At 65.2% G+C, this 14,474-nt stretch overlaps 1 protein-coding gene across 1 annotated transcript in view; it reads left to right on the forward strand.

Moving 5' to 3' along the window:
* PDE9A (phosphodiesterase 9A) overlaps window positions 1-13,288 on the forward strand; it is a 35,288-nt gene extending 22,000 nt beyond the window's left edge. Inside the window, exons 5-19 of the mRNA XM_056119382.1 lie at window positions 1,800-1,854; window positions 2,752-2,822; window positions 3,931-4,015; window positions 5,655-5,736; window positions 6,230-6,304; window positions 6,649-6,735; window positions 7,887-7,991; window positions 8,231-8,313; window positions 8,566-8,722; window positions 9,297-9,410; window positions 10,007-10,111; window positions 11,016-11,144; window positions 11,863-11,958; window positions 12,567-12,695; window positions 13,156-13,288. Of these exons, the coding sequence (XP_055975357.1) occupies window positions 1,800-1,854; window positions 2,752-2,822; window positions 3,931-4,015; window positions 5,655-5,736; window positions 6,230-6,304; window positions 6,649-6,735; window positions 7,887-7,991; window positions 8,231-8,313; window positions 8,566-8,722; window positions 9,297-9,410; window positions 10,007-10,111; window positions 11,016-11,144; window positions 11,863-11,958; window positions 12,567-12,656 (1,334 nt within the window). The 3' untranslated portion in view covers window positions 12,657-12,695; window positions 13,156-13,288. The remainder of the gene's footprint in view (window positions 1-1,799; window positions 1,855-2,751; window positions 2,823-3,930; window positions 4,016-5,654; window positions 5,737-6,229; window positions 6,305-6,648; window positions 6,736-7,886; window positions 7,992-8,230; window positions 8,314-8,565; window positions 8,723-9,296; window positions 9,411-10,006; window positions 10,112-11,015; window positions 11,145-11,862; window positions 11,959-12,566; window positions 12,696-13,155) is intronic.
* Window positions 13,289-14,474: the final 1,186 nt, after the last annotated feature.

Here is a 14,474-nt window from a genome sequence, read left to right on the forward strand (position 1 = left end):
CCCCCTCTGCCTTCGCCCCTGCGCTCTGTGCTGATACCTGGGTCTCGCCTCTGCCAAAGGGAGGTCTCTGGCCGGTGGGCCCTTGTCACTGAAGGCACAGCTCTCCCAGTCCCCGGCCAGTCACTCCTGGGAACCCCACATTGCTCCCTGCCTTCTCCCTCCCTCCCTCTCTCTCCCTCTCTCCCTCTTTCTCTCTCTTCTCCCTCTCCCTCTCCTCTCTTGCCTCTCCCTCTGTCCCTCCCTCTGTCTCTCTCCCTCTTTCCCTCCCTCTGTCCCTCTCTCCCTCTCCCTTTCTCTCCCTCTGCCCCTCTCTCTCTCCCTCTTCCTCTCTCTCCCTCTCCCGCTCTTTCCCACCCTCTCTCTTCTCCCTCTTCCCTCTCTCTCCCTCTCTCACTCTCTCCCCCCTCCCTCCCTTTCTCCCTCCCTCTCTTCGCCCCCCCCCCCCGCATTTCTAGTGGGCCCCTCTATCTCAGATCTCTGTAAGCCCCTGCAGACTGCGGGCCTCCCATGATGGGAGTGGCCATGAGTGTCCCTGATCTGGTGGCGTCTGAGTGTTTCTCGAGACTTGGACACCAGCTCTTGGTTAAGGCACGACTCTGGCTGAGGATTTCCAGCTCAATCACCTGAGGTCCTGCAGGGGGGCCTGTGAGACCCAGGCCCTCGGTGACCCCTTCTCCACGCTGTGGGGGTCTGTACCGGCATGTTCCAGACACAGGGAGGCACCATTTCCCGTCTCTGCCCAGGGACTTAGTCTGGTGATGGTGGACACAGGGCCAACCTCGGGGCCATTTAGGTCAGCAGAGAGTCGGGAACAGGGCAGACCCCTGCAGGGGAGCGTGAGACACCAGTAAGGGCCGCAGGCCTGACAGCCACAGCTGCCCTGTCAGAGGCAGGGCCCGGAGGGCGCAGGCTCCCTCCCAGCTCTGTGCTCGGGACTGACTCCTGGATTGGTGCTCGGGTCTCATTCCCGGCTCTGTGCTCAGGGCTGACTCCCAGCTCCGTACTCAGGGCTCACTCCTGGCTCTGTGCTTGGGGTCACTCCTGGCAAGGCTCATGGCATCCTCTGCAGTGCCGGGGACTGAACCTGATTCAGGCATATGGACATCAAGTGCCTCCCCCATCTGTCCTCTCCAGCGGCCACCAGCATCTGCAGCGTGCACTTTCTGCAGCCAAATGTGGTTGCGGTAGGCAGCGGGGAATCCGTCTGACCCATTCCACTGTGGGCGTGGCTCTTTCTTATAAACTGGACCCAGCTCAGGCATGTACGTGTTCCCTTCACCCACTCCCGGAGACCATCCAGATTCCTGGACTGGGCACTGATGGAGCACTTTGGTCTGGTCACCTGCTTGACGGGGCGGGAGCAAGAGGTGATTGGGGCTCCTCCCAGCTCAGTGCTCAGGGCTGCTCCCAGCTCAGTGCTCGGGGCTGCTCCCAGCTCAGTGCTCAGGGCACCCTGCAGTCTGGGGGAAAGCCCCACGCATGGCTACCTCGGCCCCCTGCTGCTGTCTTTGGTCCCTGGTCCGGTCTAGTTTTGTTGGGTTTCAGAGTGGGGGTGGGCAGGGCGGAGGTCAGGGAGGGGTCGCGTGGTCCCAACCCTGGGCTGTGCAGACTCAGGAAGCCCGGCGTGCCTGGCTGTGACCTGCCTGCCGCTGTCCATCCGTCTGCCCGTCCACCAACACCAGGCCCCAGGCCCCGTGTTTGCACCCAAGCGTGCCGCTTCCCCAAGGGCCTAGGGCTGGGGGGGTTGGGGACCAGCGGGTCAAGCCTCAGGGCCCCACGCGCCTCCCTCTTGTCCACAGAGAAGGAGGAGCTGCTGCAGAGCGCGCTGAGCCAGGTGGCCGAGCAGCTGTCCAGGTACCATGGAGGTGGGGGGCGGGCTGGCACTCATGGCCCCACCTGGCAACTGCCCAAATGCCCCCCTCAGGCCAGGGAAATGGGGGTGCAGAGCCAGGAGCAAACCCGAGAATCCCTGGGTTTGGCCCCCCAGTAAACTAAACGGGAGCCAGAGAGAGCACAGCAGGGAGGGCCCGGCCTTGCGTGCAACTGACCCGGGATCAGTGCCCAGCACCCCATATGGTTCCCTGAGCACCGCCAGGAGTGACCCCTGAGTGCAGAGCCAGGAGTCAGCCCTGAGCACAGCCAGGCGTGAGCCCTGAGCACAGCCAGGAGTCAGCCCAGAGCACAGAGCCAGGAGTCAGCCCAGAGCCAGGAGTCAGCCCTGAGCACAGAGCCAGGAGTCAGCCTTAAGCACAGCCAGGAGTGACCCCCGAGCGCAGAGCCAGGAGTGAGCCCTGAGCACACCAGGCGTGAGCCCTGAGCACAGTCAGGAGTGAGCCCAGAGCACAGGGCCAGGAGTGAACCAGAGCACAGAGCCAGGAGTCAGCCCTGAGCATAGAGCCAGGAGTCAGCCCAGAGCACAGAGCCAGGAGTCAGCCCTGAGCACAGCCAGGAGTCAGCCCAGAGCACAGAGCCAGGAGTCAGCCCTGAGCATAGCCAGGAGTGACCCTGAGCACAGCCTGGTGTGGCCCAGATCAACACAGAACTCAGTTAGGGGTGGTGAGGGCAGTGTGCTGGGACTTCAGTGTTCAACCCGGAGGGTCCCAGGAGGGGGCTGGGCAGTGCCCCTGGACAGACCCCAGATCTCAGTCCCACAGTTCCGTCCCCAGGGGCGCACTGGAGGGGGCATCCAAGCACCCTCACGCTCCAGATTCTGGGGCCCCCTTAGCCCTCGTCTTCCCCCACCCCTCGCAGGGCCTTCAAGATCAACGAGCTGAAAGCGGAAGTGGCCGACCACCTGGCCGGGCTGGAGAGGCGCGTGCAGCGTGAGTGCGGGCGGGGGGCCACCTTCCCCTTGGGAAATGGGTTGGTCCAGCAGGGACCTCTGAGGCAAGAGTGGATGCAGGGAGCAGTAGGGGGCAGGCACCCCGCTGGGAGGCCTGGGCAGGGCGGCGGGCAGGTGAGGTGCATCAGCAGCTGGACCTCCTCCCGTGGCACCGGGGCCACCGCAACCTCCCGGCCACTCAGCAAGCCAGGCTGGAGAGGGCCACTTCCACCCGCTGCAGCCCCCCGACTCCCGGCCCCGCATCTGCCCAGCACTCAGCACCAAGCAGGTCCCAGGACCAGACCCGCATCCTCGAGCCCCGAGCCGCTGGGCCCAGCTGGCCCTGACCTGGAAGTGGTCAGCTGACGCGGACATGGTCAATTATCCCAGGAGGCTGACCCCGGCCCATGTTGGCCCTCATGAGTGTGCTGAGGCTTGGGGACCTTCAGCCCTAACTGGGCATGTCTCTGTGTGTGAAACTGAGGGGCCAAAACACGGGAACAAACACAGTGCTTCATCCCAGTGAGCCGTCCCACATGGCGAGTCTGACCCCGGGACAGCGGGGAGGGTGCTGGCCTTCACACAGCTGACCCGGTTCGATCCCTGGCACCCCCAGGGGTGACCCCCGAGGGTAGGGCCAGGAGTCAGTGCTGAGCATGGTTGTTGGGTGTGACCCAAAGAAGTGGGGGAAACTCCAGGTCATTTGTGAGTGAGGAAGGTCCCACACTGGGGACCCAGCAGGAGGGTAGCAGGTGGACTCAGGGATAAGTGGGTTCTTCCCAGCGTGCCCTGGGCTGCCAGTGGACCCCAAAACCCGCCCTCGGCACCTGCAGCCCCCCAAGACCCACCAGCATCTCAGTGCCTGCGGCCCCTGACCTGATCCCATTTAGCTTTTCTTCGGGAGTGAAGACTCCTTTGTCCTGTATTTTCTGGGGGTGGGATAGGGGCGGGAAGAAGTGGGTGCAGAAGGGAGGGGGCGGGTACTGACCCACAGACCATCCAGGCAGGGCCCGCTCTTGCCTGGCCACTGGCGGGGGCGGGAAGCAGGACCCCCCTGCCCGGGCTCCTCGCGTGCCTCCCGGTGACCCCATCCGTCTCTGCCCTGCCAGTGGAGGCCCTGAAAGCCGTGGAGATTGAGAAATGCAAGAGCGACATCAGGAAGATGAGGGAGGAGCTGGCGGCCCGGAGCAGCAGGTGGGTCTGTGCTGGGGGGCCACTTGGGCACAGCTGGGCGTGCTGGCCCCCGTTCCCCCAGCCAGGCAGGTCCGCGGCACTGTGCTCCCTGCAGGTTAGCCCCAGCACACGGCTTCAGTGCTGTGTCCCGGCCTGCGAGTGCCTGGCCTCACCCCGCAGAGGGAGGCCGGGCCAGCTGGGGCCACCCGGCTGCAGACAGAACCAGCCCCACGAGAGGAGGTTCTGTATGGCAGCCACGGGGACCGGCCGCAGCAGGGGCAGAACCGTGTTCCGATGGAAACAGCAGAGAGAGAGATGCGGGGACACTGTAGGCATGGGGATCGGGGCAGATGTGATGGGGACACTGATGGTGACAGAGGCTGGAGGTGGCCAGCACGGTGACAGAGCTGGGGTGGAGCAGTGGTGACTGCTGCCGGGGTGATGCTGAGGCTCGTGGTGGGCTGGGTCTGGAAGGGAAGGGGAGCCAGGACACGGCCTGGACCCTGGGCACGGGAGAAGCCACTGGGCACAGAGCCCCGGGCCTGACTGCAGGGGCCACAGCCCTCACAGGTGACGGTTAGTCGGGGCTTAGCAAGCAGAGGCGCCATGACACAGGGAGAAAGGAGTGAGCGGTGACTGCGGGGAAGGTGGGGGGGGGGGAAAGAGAGAAGACGGGGGAGTGCTGAGGGAGTGATGCTGAGTGCCGAGCAAGTGCTGAGTGCTGAGTGAACAGCAGTGACTGCGCCTCATTTGGCGGTGTGGGTTGCCCCTCAAGCCAGGACGGGAGCTGCCCTTGATGCCTGGGCAGAGGCAGCTACAGTGCAGTGTCCCTGGCCCCGACTCACTTGGCTCAGGTGGCCTCACACCAAGTGCCATCTGCCCAGCCGGGCCCTCAGCCCCTCAACCACTCGGGGAGGCTGAACCCAGTGTCCAGTCTCCAGCCTGAGGCAAGCGGTGCCCAGGGCCTGGATGATGCACCCTCCCCCCATACACACACCTCAATGGGCAACAAGAACAGTGGAAACTCCACAGAACAGGAAGGAGCACAGTGGTCTGCAGCACGCCAAGGCTGCTGGGTCAGCCCATAGGTTGGGCTGCGGGGGCCCAAGACCCTCCATCCCAGCCCGGCCCTCCCCCTCCATGCCGCCCCCATGCCTCCCCCCTCTGTCCTAGGCCCCTCTGTCCATGTGCTCTGACGCCCCCTGTCACCCTTTCTCGGGGAGTGGGGCCAGTCCTACTCCTCAGGGCTGCTCCCGGCTCAGTGCTCGGGCACCTGGGTCAGGGATGGAACCCAAGGCCTCACCCATGCCCAGCCCGTGCCAGGGGCTCCCAGAAAGGAACGCTTCCCCTTGGGGGCGGCAGTTCCCCAGATCTCTCGGGGGCGGGGGGGGGACCACAGGACATGCAGGGACACATCAGAAACCCATCTGGGTAGAGAGGGCAACACACAGACCCGTTGGGTTGGGTCCTGTGGTTCTGTGCCGAATGGCCGCCACGCCCTGTGCTGCTCCGTGTGTGCACGTGTGTGTGTATGTGTGTGTCTGTGTCTGTCTGTCTGTCTATGGGGGGCGCATGGGAGAATGCTGGCCCCGGGTGTTGGTCTGGCCCCACACTGGCCCCCGTGGAGCCCCACGAGAAGGCCCTGTCCCCGTGTCCCCAGGACCAGCTGCCCCTGCAAGTACAGCTTCCTGGATGACACTAAGAGGCTGGCCCCGTGCCGCGATGTCCTCACCTACCCCAAGGTAAGCTCAGGGCGCAGCTAGGCCCGGCCACAGGTGGGGCCCCGTCTGCTCTCCCACTGACCCACCGACCGAGGTGGCTGCTCTGACCAGCTGCCCTTCCGGTCCCGGGGGTTCTTCCTTAGGCTGCCCCAGGCTGACCAGGTCCAGCAGCTAACTGTGAGGACTGAGTATGGGGTCTCCTGGGTGCCAGGGGTATGAGGGACACGCCCGGCGAGCTTCAGTCCCCGGTACCCCCATGAACACCCCTCCCCGCTAGGACTGACCCCTGAGTGCGGAGCCCAGAGTCAGCCCTGAGCACACACAAAAATCAAAAACAAATGAAACCCCAGAACCTTGCCCTGCACCCCCACTCCTCCCCCAGAACCTTCTGGGCCCCCCGGGGCTTGCAGTTCCTGTGCCCCGACACCTGTGTGTGGTGAGGAGGAGGGGTGGGAAGGACACCCGGCCCCCGAGGGCCCGCGGTGACCCCCCTCCCCCGCTCCTCTGCTCCCAGTACCTGCTGTCCCCGGAGACCATCGAGGCCCTCCGCAAGCCCACCTTCGACGTGTGGCTCTGGGACCCCAACGAGGTGAGCCCCCAACCTGGCTCCAGCCCTGCAGGGGTCCGGGGGCCGGGACCACCCTCTTGGAAGCCTTCCCGCTCATGCATTCCCCGCTGCTCGGGGGCGACTGCTCACACCCTGGCCTGTCCCGGCAGCAGGAAGGGTTCCCAGAGTCCAGACCCCCGAGGCCAGGCGGCATGGACGCTGCCGGGAAGGAAGCAGAGCCCCCACGCCGCACCCTGTGGGCTCTTCTCTGGGGGACACCGACCCCCCAGCCGGCAGCTGCAGCCAGGGCACGGAAGGGGAGGGCCCAGCGGAGTGGGGTGGACAGGGTGGCCGGGACGCTGTCCACGAGAGCGGCCCTTCCCCAGATGCTGAGCTGCCTGGAGCACATGTACCACGACCTGGGCCTGGTCAGGGACTTCGACATCAACCCCATCACGCTCAAGAGGTGGCTGGTGAGTAGGGGAGGGTGCAGGCGCGCACCGGGGCCCCTCCCTGCCTCCCCTCCCGAGCCTCACTGCGCCCGGGTCTGCCACAGGCCCTGTCGCTGTAGAACAGTGTGTGTGCACGTGTGTGAATAGTGTGTGTGCACGTGGATGCATGCTTGTGTAAAGGTGTGCAAGTGTATGAACGCAGCATCTGTGTGTAGCTGTATGCGTGCATATATGTGGGCTCTCAGGATGTGATTATGTGCTCATGTGAGCTGTGTGCAGGTGTGTGTCCATGAGTGTGAGGGCATGGGTACACCTGCTGTACATGTGTGCACATGTGGGTGCACCGTGTATGTGTGCAGAGGAGTGAGCTTATATGCATGTGGGTGCATGTGCAGCCAGGTGTGAGTGGGACAGGATGGGACAGTTCACCGTGTGTGTGTGTCTGTGTGCTTATATGTGTATGTCAGATCCCTTGTGTGTGTCTGCATGTGTGTGTGCATGTGGCAGATCCCTTGTGTGTATGTGTGCGTGTGGCAGATCCCTCGTGTGTGTGTGTGTGTGTGTGTGGCAGAACCCTTGTGTGTGCGCATGTGTGTGTCCATGTGGCAGATACTCATGTGTGCATGCGTGTGGCAGATCTCTTGTGTGTATGCATGTGTGCATGTGTGTGGCAGATCCCCCAGCCTGGTGTTGCTCAGAACCAAGTTGGAGAAGCCTGTGGTGGCCTTGCTGGCACCAGGACCCAGAGCCCCGCAGGGCCCTGCCATCCAGACTCTGGCTGGGGGCCCCTAGGGGGGCCAGCCCCACCACACCCAGGGCCTGCTTTGCCCCTGGGGACCTCCTCCCGACACTCAGGCCTCCCGTGAGCCTCTGCTTCCAACAGGGCCATGCTGACATAAAGGGGTTCTGGGAGCCAGGAGGGGCCCCTGTGGAGAGGCAGGGGTGAGGCCGAGTGTGGGCCCGGTCTGGAGGGGCGGGCAGAGAGGAGTGGGCTGGGCGTGTGGGCGGGGCTGAGCGGGGCTTAGAGGCAGGGCTGAGCATGGATGGGCGGTCCGTGATGAGAGCAGAGCTGAGCATGGGTGGGCGGGGCCAGGAGTGGAAGGGCGGGGCCGGTGGAGAGTTGGTGGCCCTGCTGACCCAGGCAGAGGCTGCAGCTGCGCCCCTTCCTGTAGGCCTGTGTACAGCACAACTACAGGAACAACCCTTTCCACAACTTCCGGCACTGCTTCTGCGTCACCCAGATGATGTACAGCATGGTCTGGCTCTGTGGGCTGCAGGTGGGCGCCCCTGCGGGGAGGAAGGGTTACGCCAACCTGGGGACAGCCTCCTAGGGACACCGCCCCCCGCCCAGTGAGGACCTCCCTGCCCCTCCCCGCCAGCCTCCCCCAGAACAGCACCTGACTCCATAGGCCACTGGGGGCCTCCCCATGGCCCCTCCCCACAGCCCTTCCCCTCTAGGGCTCTGGACCCGCCTGCCCCCCAGGACACGCTCTGAATCCTGCCCCGTCCCCACCAGGAGAAGCTGTCGCAGATGGACATCCTGGTGCTCATGACGGCCGCCGTGTGTCACGACCTGGACCACCCTGGATTCAACAACACGTATGCAGGCCCCTCTGCAGCCCCTGCAGGACAGGCCCGGCCGCGAGGCCACTGTCAGGACCCTGCCCCTGGGCTTCCCAGCAGCCTCCCCAGCCTGTGACAGAGTGAGGCTGGGCTCTCCCGTCTCCCAACTCCAAGCATGGCTCGTGTCTTCCCGGTGGGACGCAGGGCCCTGGACCCAGGGTGTGCCCACGTGTCCCTGCACCCCCGCCCCGCTCTAGGCAAGGCTGAGCCCCTGCGTTCCCCACCCAGGTACCAGATCAACGCCCGCACAGAGCTGGCCTTGCGCTACAACGACACGTCGCCCCTGGAGAACCACCACTGTGCCGTGGCCTTCCGCATCCTGGCCCAGCCGCACTGCGACATCTTCTGCAGCCTGCCACCTGACCGCTTCCGGCAACTCAGACAGGTGCGGGCGGGTGACAGACACCGCCCCGAGCAGCTCAGATGGGTGGGCGGGCACAGCCCCAGGCAGCTCAAACTCAGACTGGTGGGCGGGCACGGCCCCAGGCAGTTCTGATGGGTGAGGAAGGCACTGCCCCAGGCAGCTCAAATGGGTGCGCAGGTTCCACTCTGGGCAGCTCAGACTGGTGGGCAGGCACGGCCCTGGGCAGTTCAGATGGGTGAGGCAGGCACCGCCCTGGGCAGCTCAGACGGGTGGGCGGGCACGGCCCTGGGAAGCTCAGATGGGTGAGGCGGACACCACCCCAGGATGGGTGAAGGGCACGGACATGGCGAAACCCCATGGTCTGTCCCCTCTTCCCTGGGTCCCAGGTCCACAGGCAGCCCTGGGGCCAAATCCCTCTTCACTTTACCCTCGCCCCTGTTGTCCCCAGGCAGGACATGTTTTCCAGGGATGGAGCAGGCAGGGCACAGGATGGCCTGCAACACGCAGAGTAGGCTGTGGGTGGGGTCCCCGTGTGGAGAGTGGGGGTGCGGGTAGATTCCCTATGTGAACGCGTGTGGACGCGGGCTGTCCCCAGGGCATGATCACGCTTATTCTGGCCACGGACATGGCGCGGCATGCGGAGATCATGGACGCGTTCAAGGAGAAGCTGGACAATTTCGACTTCAGCAACGAGGAGCACAGGACGCTGGTGAGATGCGTCTCAGGGGATGGGCTGCGGGGTGCCAGGGAGGCCCCCGGGCAGGGCCACAGCACCCCGGCCCGCCTGGCACGGGACCCTGACTCCAGAGAGAAGGTGCTGTAGGTCCCGGCCCCCACCCCCAGGACCACCTGACCCAGAGCAGGAGGGGCCTGAGCTCCGGTCAGCCCTGGAGCCCCTCCAAGAGGATAAGAGGGACAGTGTGTGGGAACGGACAGAGGGGTGGCGAGAGGGGCCAGGGAGGGCTGGGAGAGACAGCGTGGAGGGCATGGCCGCCCTCCTTGCTGCTGGGGGTGGATGGGATCGAACCGGGAGCCATGTACCCCCCAGGAGGTTCCCACGGGGACAGGCAGGGGCAGGGACACTGTCCACCCCACGGGACCTTTTGTGGGTCCTGAACCCTGATTTGGGGTCACGGAGGATCCCCTGCGCCCTGGCCCTGTCTCTTGTTCAGACAGCCGAGACAGCATTGGCGCCAGACCCTGAGGCCTACGGGGCTGTGATGGGGGTGGGTGGATCAGCCCCAACCCCTGTGGCCCCCCCCAGCTTCCCGAGGCTGACCTCTGACCCCACACATGCCCTTGCAGCTCAAGATGATTTTGATCAAATGCTGTGACATTTCCAACGAGGTGCGGCCCATGGAGGTGGCTGAGCCCTGGGTGGACTGCCTGCTGGAGGAGTACTTCATGCAGGTGACCGTGCCCCCCCACAAGCCCCTGACCACATGCCTGACACAGCACCCCAGCCACGTGCCAACTACAAACCCCCAGCCATGCCCGCCACACAGCCCCCTACCACGCAGCCCCCAGCCCCACACCCACCACACAGCCCTGGCCACACGGCCCCGAGCCCCCAGCCATGTGCCCACCACGCAGCCCCAGCCCTGCGCCCGCCACAAGCCCCAGGCCCCGCGCCCGTCAAACAGCCCCCCACCACATTGGCCCGGCCACAAAGGACAGAGCTTGTGTGGCATTTGGTTCATTCCTCTCGGGGCAAAGCTCCTGCCCTGCCCCACCTGCCCGTGTGGCTGTGGCTCCCCGGATCCCGTTCATGGCCGCATGCACGTATGAACGCCCCTCCCCATGTGCATGTATGGGCCCCCGCCGCCTGTAGCCCCCACACTGACAGACGTCCTCCCGCTACTGCGAATGGGCACGACCTCAGCTCCTGGCTGGGCAGGTGCCACCGGGCAGATGTGCCTCAGGCTCGTGAACCTGCAAACCTGAGCCCCCGTGGGTAGTGCGGTGGCCCAGCTGGCATACGGGGCAGGGTGGGGTTGGCACCCACCCCAGGAAGGACTTTCACAGGCCCCAAAGCTGAATACCTCAGGGGTGGGGCAGGCGAGTGTGGGTCTCACAGGCCGAGGTCCAGGGCTGGGGCCCCAAAATGGGAAGAGAGGAGAGGCAGAAATAGTGGAGAGGGATGCCTGGACCGCAGGGGTGAGCAGGGGTGGATGGGCCGCAGCAGCTGCACTGCCCAAGGAGATCAGTCAGCCCTGGCTCCCGCCCTGCCCCCAGCCACACACGCTCCGTCTCGGCGATGGGGGCCTCAGCCCTCCCCAGCTCACTCTGACGCTGACCCTGCATTGGCACACAGAGTGACCGGGAGAAGTCGGAGGGGCTTCCTGTGGCCCCTTTCATGGACCGAGACAAAGTGACCAAAGCCACAGCCCAGATTGGCTTCCTCGAGTTCGTCCTGATCCCCATGTTCGAGACTGTGACCAAGGTGAGCGGGCAGCATGGACAGCCCGGGACTGAGCCTCAGGGACGAGGGGACAGCGCGGGGCACCCAGACCCCATACGCATGCACCGGCCATTGTGCACACTTGCTCATACATGCATACTCCCATTCATGCACACTTGCTTTTACACGCCTGTCCTGTGCAGGTACTCAGACACACGTACCACACAGGTGCACACATCTGGCCATGTGCACGCACACACGCTGTGCAGGAGGAGGTCCATTCAGCCACACGTACGCACACTCACATGCTCACATGCCTGCATGCGTGTGCACGCTCACCCCCACCACATGCACACGTGTGTCCACACTCTGAGGATCCATGTACCTGACACTGAGCATTCACAGCCCTCTGCCTCTGCCTTCCCGGACGTCCCTGCGGGGACGTGGCAGCTCGACCTGGACCTCTGCATCCCCTCAGTGTGGCCACCCAAACACCCGCTCTGGGCCACGTCCCCACCAGGGCCACCAGCCAGGACGCCTTTGTCATCAGAATCCCCACCCCCCTCCCAGGCAGGAGATGCTGCCCGGCCCCACCTCCCCAGCGTGGACATGGGGGACCAGTGCCTGAGGGACAGGGCGGAGTGAGGGCAGAGCGGAGACTCTTGGGGCTGAGGGTGCTGATGGGGGGCGAGGCGGCATGCTGGGGCCGGCAGGTGACCCAGAGGGGCTGCCCCCCACCTCTGTCCACCGTGGTCCCCAGCTCTTCCCCGCAGTCGGGGACCTCATGCTGCGGCCCCTGTGGGAGTCCCGGGGCCGGTACGAGCTGCTGAAGCAGATGGACGACGCGGCCCAGGAGGTGAGTTGCCCAGCGCCGGGCTCCGACCCCAGAGCAGGCACTGCCCCAGGCAACTGGGCACGCAGCTTCAGTGCCCCCATCCCCACAGCCCCTCGGGCCCCCACCTGATGCCCCCGGGGCATCGCTTGACCACTGGCCACGTCTCACTGCCCCCAGACGGGCCTGTTCTCCGGGTCTCCAGCCTTCCCTGGGTGCTGCACAACCACCTCAAGCTGGGTCCCCTTGCCGGGTCCAGGTGCCGAAGGTCTGATGAGCGGGGCTGGCCCACACTTGGAGGGCTGTGGGGGGCAGCCCCAGAGGGGCAGACAGAGCCCATGAGGGGGCTGACGGGCATGCTCGCCACGGCAGTGGAGGGGCACGCAGCCAGCCCAAGAGGGGACCCCCAGCCCCCAAGCCGGCTGTTCTGGGAGACTCATGCCGTGTGCCGGACCCCCATGCGGAGGCTGGGCAGGGGCTCCTCCCGCTCTGGTGTCAGCAGCCTGACGGGTGGGGCAGAAAGTGAGGGTGCCAGTGGTGGCCGCGGCTGTGGCGGGGCCTCCCCGGGCTCACAGAGGCGAGGCTCATGCCCAACTCAGCCCAGTCTGACTCGGCCACCCTCTGCCCCTCAGAAGGCCAAGTCCCTGGCTTCCGAGGGCACTGAGCCATCTGGAGAGAAGGGCCAGGGGAAGAGCCAGGAAAAGGACGCGCTCTCGAACTGACCCTCCAAGTATAGCCGGACGGCGGGACAGAGCACTCAGGTGGGCACAGGGCAGAGGCGTGCCAGGGCCTGGCTGCTTCTTGTTCACGCTCATGCAAGTGCACGCTCTCTCCCTCTCCCTTTCTCCCCTCCCCCAGCTCTCCCTCCCCCTTGCTGGACTTCCTCTCCTGCCCTGGCCTCCCACAGCACCCTTGGCCTCACCATGCCTTAGCGAGGACACACACGGCCTGCTGCAGTGGGTGGGGATGGAGTGTTTGGGGGTGCTGGGTCCCACCCAGCACAGCCACCATCAGGACCAGGGGCCCCAGCCCTGCCGCCCTCACGCTCCCTCCTGAACCTGCAAACCTTCCCAGCCCTGCCGCCCCCAAACCCCACGGGTGTCACTCCTGTGGCCTTGCCACTCCGCAGCTCTGCACGCACAGCACACGCAGCCTGTGAGTCAGTGCTGTTCTGGAGAGTTCCACAGGCCGCATACCCACAAGCTCTCCTTCCCGAGCAAGGGGCCTCCTGTTCCGACCTGCGGCCATGCGGGATGCCCAGGTGGAAGGACACTGGCTGTGGACCACACCTCCTGAGACCCATCCCGTTCGGCCAACTCGAGAAAGGCTCCACGATCTGCACAGAATTTTTATTTTTAAACAGTCTTAAATCATCTATTCTTATACAGACACGGGTGCTGGCCGTTTTCTTTGCTAGAGGGCCCCCGTGTGGACAAGGATGCTGCCCCTCACCCGGATGGACCTTAGAGCCTGCCAGCGTCTATGGAGGGGAGGGGACAGAGGAGGCCCGGGGTCATGGGGGCACCTGCAGAGAAGCCGGGACTGGCCAGTGACCCAGAGGCTGATGGTCTGGAGGGACATTTGAAGCCCCCTCAGAGGACAGTCTGCCATTCTCCTTTGGGGATACTTGGGACCCCGAGGAGAGCAGCCCCTTGCCCGAAGGGGGAGGTCGGGGAGCCCATGGCTGGCTACTCCTTTCCAACGCAGCCCTGAGCCATTAACCCCAAGGCCAGTGCCACATCGCTACATACCATGAGAGGCCAGGCCAGGGCAGCCTAGAGAGGGTGACAGAGGCCACCCCTGCCGACCCCATGCCCATGGCTGATCCCTGGGCAGAGGCTGGGCAGTCCCCAGCTCCCCCAGGGACCCACTCACTCCCTCCCCACCCCCACGCTGGACAGGCAGCAAACAGCGATGACACGCTGTCATCTTCCCTGGAGTGCATGTGGCTGGGCAGAAACACCTTGAGCCAAGCTGCCCCAGCTGCCCTGAGACTGGAGGTGCCCATGTCAGGTGCCTGTACCCACTCCTCCCTCCTCCCTCCTCCGAGAGCTGGACTAAGGAGGCCCTCAGGGGCCCAGAATGGCCGCAGAGCTCAGGAGTCGCTCCTGGTGATGCCGGAAGCCCCTAGGCCATGCCAGGGACTGAGCCAGGTCAGCCACGGGCAGGCAAGTGCCTGGGCCTTGCTACCCCTGGTCCCTGTCCAAGGCACCCACTTCCGCTTATTTCCCGCCATGGGATAGAGGGGGCCAGGCAGGTCTTCGGAGGCACAAGTGTGGGGTCTGCTGCCCTCCAGGCCGGCGGCCATGGACAACAGGGCCGGTGCTGGGGGACACACTCACGTCCCTATCTCTCTGCTGGACCTTCTGACACGTGCTCAGCCAAAACCGTCCTGACTGCCAGGGGCCCGTCATGCCCACTGGCCGGGCTGTCCCCCGGGCCTGGGCAGCCCTGTGCCCATCCACACGGGAGCTTCTGCAGTTGGGGACACCCACCGCTGGCCTCAGGGCTGGTGCTCCGGTGAGCATCCGCACAAATGT

This window comes from Sorex fumeus, unplaced genomic scaffold (genome assembly GCF_029834395.1).
Source record: "Sorex fumeus unplaced genomic scaffold, SorFum_2.1 ptg000041l, whole genome shotgun sequence".
NCBI classification, from domain to species: Eukaryota; Metazoa; Chordata; class Mammalia; order Eulipotyphla; family Soricidae; genus Sorex; species Sorex fumeus.